Here is a 9,601-nt window from a genome sequence, read left to right on the forward strand (position 1 = left end):
GGCTCCACATCCTCTCGGCCTCATTCCCGACCGCTCCGGAGTTTACAGTCTCTCACAGTTTGGTGTCGTCGGCGGTTTCCGCAGTTACCGACTTGTCCCCAAACTCCCGAGTTACAGCTGCTCTCGTGGAGCTTTCCGGAATCCCGGGTTAGGGAATGATGGTGAGCGAGCGAGAGGGAGGAGAGAGAGGGAGAGGGAGGCGGAGTGCGTTTGCCTGCGGGCTCTTGTGAGCAGGGTCCGGGCCGGGGGCCGGTGTAATGGTGCAGTGATGAAGGGGTGATTCTCCCCCTTCTCCAGCCCCCGCCCCCCTGTCCGTTGTTGTAACTTTCTACCAATGTGGCTCCGGCTGTGACAAAGGCAAAGACAAGTCTTGGTCAGGACAGAGAAGATGTGCCCTGATCCCCGCTCTGCCCTGGAGTGTCAGCCCGAGGAATCAGAATCATTTTCTCGGTGTCCGGGAGATGCTCTTGTGAGCTGCTGATCCCTCCTCTTTTATTGACAAACAAAAATATGTTCACATTTTACAACTGCAAGGTTTAATAATAATAATCGTAACTAATAATAATAATATGGTCCTTTGAAAACACAACTGCAAGATATAATAATAATATAACTAATAATTTAATAACAATAATAATATTAATGTGAACAATAAGTGTACAAACGGAAAACTACCCTCAACAAAAACCAGCAAAAGCAATAACAACAATAAAAACCATAACAATAATAATAACCATAACAACAACAACCATAACAACAATAATAATAGTAATAACAACAAATTATAATGTGATCTTCCGAGGAGAGGAGCCACGATCCAGCCAGAGGAGATGAGAGGGGAGGAGTGTTCTTTGACCTCAATCATCAGTTCTTTTCCTCCAGGAAAAACAACACCAGCAGCAGGTCCTGCATGTATGAAAGGAAACATCAGTGAGTCCCGGAAACAGCTGAATATTGACAGGATCACAAGGGGATCCGACTCCCACCGACAGTCTCCGCATCACAGCATTCAGCCGTTTCTTCAATGAGTCCAGAGTCCTGGCCACAACCAGCCTTCCTGGCAACCCAGAGAGAGTCTCACTGAGAGAGCGTCACTGTACCTTTTCCTCTTTTTCTTTTTCTTTGCTTCTGCTGCTGCTGCTGCTGCTGCTCCTGGTGGGGACACAAAAAGACACTTTAACAATGACCCCCACACCAGCCTTTCCCTCCAGACAGACCTCTCTGCAAACCCAAAGCTCCCACTGGGCCACGAAAGGGATTGGAAGATCAGGAGCAAAGTCATTGAAGCGCAAGATTTGGGGGGGAGTGAAACACGGAGCGAGACCAGGCCTGTGGACTGGGCGACCCAGCGAGAGCAAGACCCTTTCTCATCCCCTCCAAGATGGCACCTTTCAGACATGGAGCTCGTTCATGATCCCTGGAAGGGGTGACAGGCTGAGGGGATCCGCTGGGATCTGAAGCGGGAATTCCTGTTCCCAAGTCCGGTCTCCAGCCCCTGAGCTGACGGGCAGAGACACCACCCGCCCAACTGGGTGAGGAGCCACTGAGTAGGGATCACATCCTCTGTGAAACGGACAGACTTGCTTACCCCTGGAGAGTTCCTCCACTCCCGCTTCTACCGATGTCTGTGGGGACAGAATTTGCTCGAATTAGATAGTCACTGAAAATCAGCTTCAAAATAGACTGCAGCTCCTCCCACCTTCTCCACTTCTCCTGCGATCGCAGCATTTCTTACATTACCTGCTCTCTCTGGCTGCCCTGAACTTCCTCCTCTTTCTGTTCTTCTTCGTCCTAAAGACAAAGTGAAAGATTCAGCCCCTCGCTCAGATCTCGTGTCAGCCTGGCTCAGTGGGAGCGCTCTCTACTCTGAGATAGACAGTTGTGGGTTCTAACCCCACATTGGGACTTAGAATCACATAGTCTAAGGTGACACAGCAATGCAGTGCTGGGGGAGTGCTGCTTTGCTGGAGGTGCCAACCTTTGGATGAGATGTTAATCTGAGGTCCCATCTGCCTGTTCAGTCGCCGTTAAAGATCTTGTGGTACAATTTGAAAAGAGAAGGGAGTTTCTCTCTCCCGGTGCCCTGGCCAACAGTGCCACAGATAGAATTGGTCACTCACTCCAAGGCCGTTTGTGGGACACTGCTGTGTGTAAATTAGCTGCCACGCTTTTCCCACAAAAACAGTCACTACACTTTAAAGTACATCCTGTGAGGCGCTTTGAGACGTCTCAATGACACGATAAGGCACTGTATCAAATGCGAGGATTATTATGGTAGTAATTATTTTGCCGACTCCTGATTGCGAGGCAACAGGTGACAGGGATTGTACGTGTGGGGACGCGGTGCTGCGCTGTGCGTTTCCGGCCGCCACCGTCTACACTGCTCTGAAAAGCAGCCGCTCCCTTGGCCCGTCAGTAACGCAGCGACTTGCCCGCCTGCGCTCACTCACTGACTGTGGGACGTCCTCTGCCACAACAGTGTTGTTCTCCTCCATTTGTTCTCTTCTCTTCAGCCTAACAAACAACAACAGCAACAACTTGCCCTTATGCACGATGCCACTCACATATCAAGGAGTTTCACACAGATACCGGGAGCCCTGAGCAGCCGGGGGAAGGGCAGGGTTTGGGGACGACAGCCAAAGAAATTGCCAAAGTGATTCGTTTCTGAGAGGAGTTTGAAGGCAAAAACAGAAGTTCTGAGGCGAAGGCATTTGGGGGCAGTTTATGGAGAGAGCGGACGTAGCAAAAACCTTACCACCACCTCCTCGCCCCTTCCCTCTCCGTGGCGATGCTCTTGACCTGGTAAAGAGGCAGAAAGGAGAGGATTAGCTGCCGGCAAAGCCCTGGCAGTCATGTCTCTGAAGACATTGCAGGATTGGGCTGGAGAATATCAATCTCCAATCCCGACCGGGCTGTAACTCGGTGAGTCTCTGGGTCTGACACTCACTTCTTTGGTTTTCAGCTCCAGCTCCTCTTGTGCCGTGGCCAGCTCCAGGTCAAGAGGGGAAGACAGTGCTTTTTCCTGAAATACAAAGCTGTAATTAGTGTGTGTGGACTCAGTTTCTTGATTCTAGTTGCCCTTAGCTATCCAGAGCCTTGGGATGTCCTCTCCACTGCAGGGGGAGTGAGAGTGTCACGTTTCCTGTGCGAATTCTGAACAGGCCATTCGGTCCAACTGTAATGTGTTGCAGTCCTCGTCTGTATTAACTTGGCCCTCAATTTGGTGTCGTCCGCAAATGTTGAAAATCTACTGCTGATTCCCGAATGGAAATCATTCATCATCTTCAGAGTGGCTTCCTGGGTCTTTGTGATAAACTTCTGTGCGTAACTGGCTTCCGCAAAACTCAGTCACTACACTTTCCAGTATTTCCTGTGAAGTGCTTTGAGACGTCAGGATCACATGACCAGCTGCTGTACAAATACAAGGATTAATATAATTATTATTACCTGATTGGAGGAGCTTGAAAGAAGGAATTCCTTGCACCGTTGCATCATTATTTCGGCTTTCTAAGAAAGAAATGGATTGTCATTGAAGCTGCTCCCAGTCAGGCGGTCAGGCACACGGCCCTCCCCACCCAGCTGACAACAACAACAACAGTTTACAAATTTACATTTGTATAACGCACTTCCCATCTGGAGGATGACCCAACGCATGGACGACAGTGACATTACTTTGGGAAATGCTTTACATAATCTCCGGTAAGTGCTTTGAGACGTCTGAATAACATGATAAGGCGCTGTATCAAATGGAAAGATTATTATAATTATTATCCAGGGATTGTACGGTGGGGACACGGATGTACGCTGGACGTGACGAGGACATTACCGGCCGCCACCGTCTACAGTCCTCTGTAAAGCGCCTGCACCATCAGCCCGTTAGTTACGCTATGACCCGTCCACCTGCGCTCACTCACGATCTGTGGGAATTCTTCTGATCCAACCTCCTTATTCTCCCCTCCTGTCTCCTTGTCCTGTTGCCTAACGAACAACAACAACAACTTGCCCTTATACACAATGCGCTCACATTAGACTCAAGTCTCAAAGAGCTTCACACAGAGACCGGGAGATCCGAGCAGCCATGGGAAGGGCAGGGTTTGACGATGCCGACCAAAGGAACGGCCAAAGTGATTAGTTTCTGGGCTGGATTTGAAGGCTGGAAGAGACAGTTCGAGGCGAAGGGTTTTTGGGGGTTTTGTGGAGAGTGGGGCCGTAGCCAAATCCTTACCTGCTCCTCTCCTCCTCCCTCTTGGCTGAGATGATCTTGACCTGCAGCAGAGACACAAAGGAGACTATTAGCTGCTGGCATGGCCCTGGCGGCCATGACTGTCTGAAAGCATTGCAGAACTGGGCTGGAGAATGTCAAATGTCCAAACCCATCCACACTGCAACTCGGTGAGTCTCTGGGTCTGACACTCACCTGGTTGGCTAGACGCTCCAAATCCCGTTGAGCCCACGCCAGCGCCAGGTCAAGAAAGGCCATTTCATGTTCTTCCTTAGAGAAACAAATCTTCATGTCAGAAAGAAATCACAGAGAGCTATACAATTAGGTTTTGGACCTGAGCTGGGAGTTGGGAAGAGAAGGGGTGGAGGGCAAGAGGTGTAGGGGTGGGAGGGTGGCCGAAGGCACGGTGAACAGGAAGGTCATTCGTCGGGATTTGAATGTCCCATATATATGTCTATAGATATATAGATGTGGATTATCGGTTTGCAAACCCGAGTGCGGGAGAGGACATGAGTTGCAGAATTCTGAATCTTCTGCAGCTTGTGGAGGGAGAGTTGGGAAGCCCAGCGAGCAGGCAGTTGGCGTAGTCAAACATGTCTGCTGTACGGTGTTTGTGTGTTGTGGGTGTGAATTAAATGGAGATTGTCCTCCCTCTCTCTTGTGTGAGAGGAATCTCTCAGATCAGACACATCTCCACTCGCCAGTCTCCCACTGACTGGGATGAGCCCTGTCCGTGTCCGGCAGTGCAGTCGGTTCGGGAATTGCCGGTTGCTGGATGCCGGAGTTGGAGTCCCAAGTGAAGCTGGGGATTGATGCACGTCCCCCAATGCCCGTCTCCCACTCACTCCATGGCTCTTTGTGGGAAAATTCTGGGTGCAGCTGGCCGCCACATTTCATCCGCAAAACACAGTCACTGCACTTCACAGTATGTCCTGTAAAGTGCCTTGATATGTGTCAACAAAGTGATCAGGCGACGTATCAAATGTGATTATTATTATTATTACCTCTTTGGAGGAGTCAGAGAACATAAAAGTGAAGAACAATTCCCGCAAACTTCTTTTGTCCTGAGAAAGAAATGGATTGTCATTCAGACTGGCCCCAGTCAGGCGGTCAGGCACACGGCCCTCCTCACACAGCAGACAGTTGCAATACTTTGGGAAATGGTTTTATTATTGAAGTTTCCCGGTTCGCACCCGGTCTGGAGTGTCACTCAACTGCTCACTGGCCTTGGACATTCCCAGACTCACAGGCTGTGCCCAGGGGCAGTGAGAGGGTCAGGTCTCCTGTACAGTGTCTGTGCTGTGGCTGTGAATTGAGTGGAGATTGCCCTCATTGCCCCTCTCACCCCCCACCTCCGACATGTGTGAGAGGAACCTCTCGGATGAGGGCCATCTCCACACTCCCCGGCCACTGTCCTGGCACCTCAGTCAGGGGCTGAATAACGACTATTTAAATTTGCCGCCGTGTGTCCCAGAATGTGTGTCAGGCCCAGGACGTCCTGTGACGTCTGTCAATCACCGCTCGTCGCTTCCACCCGCTCCCCAAGTCCCGCCCCCACACTCACCTCCGGTCGTGGCTCCTCCTCCTCATCACCCCGCGGGTTGTCCTTCACCTTCAGCACTGCTGCTTCCAGGTTCCTAAGGCTGGAGCGAGATTTTAATAATAATAATAATCCTCGCATTGATACACAGCCTTACCATGTTGTCGCAATGCCTCAAAGCGCTTCACAGGATATACTGTAAATGGTGGTGACTGTGTATTTTGTGGGCGATACATGACAGCCAGTTGCACACAGCAGTGTCCCACAAACAGCCATGCAGTATAATTGCATTGTGCTCTGGTCACATACTATCAACGTAATCTCGTGTGTTCTGGACACTGAAACAAACCCAGAGCGGAGTTGAGCGCTGGCTGAGCGGAGTATTACTTACAGAGCCCGTCACTGACACATGACACAACGAGAGAGGACACACTCACCTATTCTCCTTCACCCTCTCCTCCTCCTCCTCCTCCTCCTCCTCCCCTGCAATCACACAAGAAACATCAGTCAGTGTTGGAGCGGATTCTCGGCCAGGGAGACTCTCAACTAAACCTTTAAGATTATTGTGAAAGCTGCTGAAGATTGACTGACTGTCAGAGTGGAGCTGATTGTGGGTCTCACACCAAAAACTCTACGTTTTCTCTCCTCTTGGGGCAAGGATTCTATCTGAATGGCTCAAGTTAACTCTTCAAGCCAATGCTCTAATGGTAGGGTGGTCCTAGCTTGGAAAAGCACTGGGAAAGCTTGCCAGACTGTGCTCCCAATGGCAGCGGTTTTAGCTGGTTAGACTCCAGCAGTTACAGGTAACGCACACTCTGGGGTCCCAAAGCCTTGGTTCTTGCCAACCTGGGCCCAATACTCTCCAGAATAAGGTAACCACAATAATGGAGCGGGTACAAATTCCATAGCAATACGGGTGAATTTCCATGTGTAGGTGGGATGTGTGGAACTCTCAGTCCAGCTACGATGCTTTTTAGCATAGTGATGGGTTTCCGTATGTGTCAGACACCCGGCTGACCAAAACACCAGGGAGATTCCTGTACCCGCGGGCCGAGGGCTGATGTGCACGAGAGGAAGAGAATGTGTTTACCTGTCTGTGTTTCCACCGCAGTGGCTGAGCGGAGTTCTTCATCTGGTCCCTCGAACAACCATTTTGATTCTGAAAGGTCGACGGACCATTCTTCCTCTCGCTCGCTGGTGGGTTCCATAATCCCACTCTCTCCAGCTGTAGCCACTGGAAAAACAAGTCTCATGACGATCGTGTAAGTGAAACGTGCAACGTCTGACGTGTTTAATTATCACATCATCCAAAACTCTGCTGCACCTGGGATCTGCTCACAAGCTCTGCTTCACTGGTTTAACTCAGTTTCTCCCTCCCTGAAATCTTGTATCTATCCGTCGGTGTACACTGCACCATTTCTCGCTTCCCAAAACTCCCCACAAACTGCAACTCTGCCCAACTCAGGGTTTGTACAAGTCCAAATTTGGTTCACAGAGAGAAAAGTACTTGCATTTTTGAAGAGTTTCAGCCTGAAAACAACCAAAACAACAACAACAAATTTCACTTGTATATCACCATTCACGTTAGGAGAACGTCCCAAGTCATAATGAATGTCTCAAAACTGCCGCATACAAATAACCCCCACCACAGGGAAATCTCTTCTCACACCAACTCTGCCTTTTGAATAAAAACAAACACACAAAGACAACTCTCAGATCAGAAACCACAAAGTTCAGCTGTGAATAAAACCTCTCTCTAAAACAACACATCAGACTTACCGTCCGTACTAATCCTGTCCATGTTCTGATATGAAACCGTGATTTTTATTGTTTCTGTATGTTCTGATGCTTTTGATTCCCTCCAATTTTCCTTATTTTCTAAATTCTTCTCAGTGTCCTGGAGATGCCCTTGTGAGCTGCTGATCCCTCCTCTCTTCAGCCCCAACAGAGAATCAGACAACGTTTCTCCACAAACCCGTCGCCGGGGCCTGACATCACAATCCCCCCCAACCCCAACCCCCCAACCCCCAACCCCAACCCCAACCCCCAACCCCAACCCCGCGCTGCCCTGGAGTGTCAGCCTCTGACACCACAATACCAAGAGACCAATGGACAGCCCTGACGTCACAATTCCCCCCCAATCCCCACCCGCACCGCGGGGCTGTGTTTACATTCGCATCAGAGAGAAAAGCTTCAAACAGACAAATAATAATCAATGTCTCAAAGTGTCTGTAGTGATTGTTGCCAAGTGCAATAACTGTCTCTCTATGTCGGCAATCACACGGCAGCCATTTTGCTCACAGCGACGTCACACAAACTGCTCTGAGATGAAGGTTCAATTTTCACATCATTTGCATTGGGAGTACACCCCACGTAATAAATATCTCAAAGCTGCCCCATACAAGCCCCCCCCACCCCACCCCAACGCCACGGAAATCTCTTCTGAAACCACTTCTGCTTCTTGAATAAAAGAACATAAGAACATACGAATTAGGAGCGGGAGTAGGCCATTCGGCCCCTCGAGCCTGCCCCGCCATTCGATAAGATCATGGCTGATCTTCAGACCTATCTCTAATTACCCACCCTATCCCCATATCCCCTAATCCCTCTATTTACACGTGAAGACAACTCGCAGATTAAAAACCACAAAGTTCAGCTGGGAATAAAACCTCTCTCTAAAACAACACATCAGACTTACCGTCCGTACTAATCCTGTCCATGTTCTGATATGAAACCGCGATTTTTATTGTTTCTGTATGTTCTGATTTTCTTGATTCCATCCAATTTTTCTTATATTCTATAGTCTTCTCAGTGTCCTGGAGATGCCCTTGTGAGCTGCTGATCCCTCCTCTCTTCAGCCCCAACAGAGAATCAGACAACGTTTCTCCACAAACCCGTCGCCGGGGCCTGACATCACAATCCCCCCCAAAACCTCAACCCCCCCCAACACCCCAACCCCAACCCCGCGCTGCCCTGGAGTGTCAGCCTCTGACACCACAATACCAAGAGACCAATGGACAGCCCTGATATCACAATCCGCCCCAATCCCCCACACCCCACACTCTTAACATTTGATTCACAGAGAGAAAAGTACTTGTTATTTTTTGCGTTTCAGCCTGAAAACAACAACCAGAACAACAACAACAAATTACACTTGTATATCACCATTCACATCAGGTGAACATCCCAAGTCATAATGAATGTCTCAAAGCTGCCGCATTCAAATAACCCCCACCACAGGGAAATCTCTTCACACACCAACTCTGCCTTTTGAATAAAAACAAACCCACAAAGACAACTCTCAGATCACAAACCACCAAGTTCAGCTGTGAATAAAACCTTTCTCTAAAAACACATCAGCTTACGTCTATACTGTCCATGTTGTTATACGAAATTATCTTTTGGATTCTTTCTTTATGTTCCTGATTTTCTCCAATTTCTCTGAAGGTCTAACTTTTTCACGAATTGCTGGAGATGTCCTTGTGAGCTGCTGATCCCTCCTCTCTTCAGCCCCAACAGGGAATCAGACATTTCTCCACAAACCCGTTGTCGGGGCCTGACATGACAATTCCCCCCCAACCCCCAACTCCAACCCCGCACTGCCCTGGAGTGTCAGCCTCTGACACCACAATACCAAGAGACCATTCGACAGCCCTGATATCACAATCCGCCCCACATCAGGGGAGCGTCGTAAAGGTGAAAGCAGCAAACTGTAGATATGTGTTAGCGGATACTGTTCAGAAACTGTTTCCATTGGTAGAGGATTCAAGGATAAACGGGCATGAATTCAGGATTATAACAAGGGGGATTGAAAACAGTGGTTCATAAGATTTTGTCCC

The 9,601-nt window shown here is 49.2% G+C and overlaps 1 protein-coding gene across 1 annotated transcript; it reads right to left on the reverse strand.

Annotated features, from left to right (window-relative positions):
* Nucleotides 1-864: 864 nt before the first annotated feature.
* Nucleotides 865-7,791, reverse strand: LOC103174252 (cilia- and flagella-associated protein 251-like). Its single transcript, XM_042338618.1, has 16 exons — nucleotides 7,542-7,791; nucleotides 6,853-6,996; nucleotides 6,200-6,245; nucleotides 5,787-5,865; nucleotides 5,227-5,286; nucleotides 4,418-4,492; nucleotides 4,226-4,266; nucleotides 3,915-3,978; nucleotides 3,448-3,507; nucleotides 2,948-3,022; nucleotides 2,756-2,799; nucleotides 2,451-2,514; nucleotides 1,741-1,791; nucleotides 1,589-1,625; nucleotides 1,133-1,152; nucleotides 865-906 (listed from the first exon to the last, which is right to left on the reverse strand). The coding sequence occupies exons 1-16, from the start codon at nucleotides 7,561-7,563 to the stop codon at nucleotides 865-867; spliced, it is 924 nt and encodes a 307-aa protein (XP_042194552.1). The 5' UTR covers nucleotides 7,564-7,791.
* Between the last annotated feature and the right edge of the window lie 1,810 nt (nucleotides 7,792-9,601).

The sequence above is a fragment of the Callorhinchus milii genome, unplaced genomic scaffold, assembly GCF_018977255.1.
Source record: "Callorhinchus milii isolate IMCB2004 unplaced genomic scaffold, IMCB_Cmil_1.0 Scaffold10, whole genome shotgun sequence".
Classification (NCBI taxonomy): Eukaryota; Metazoa; Chordata; class Chondrichthyes; order Chimaeriformes; family Callorhinchidae; genus Callorhinchus; species Callorhinchus milii.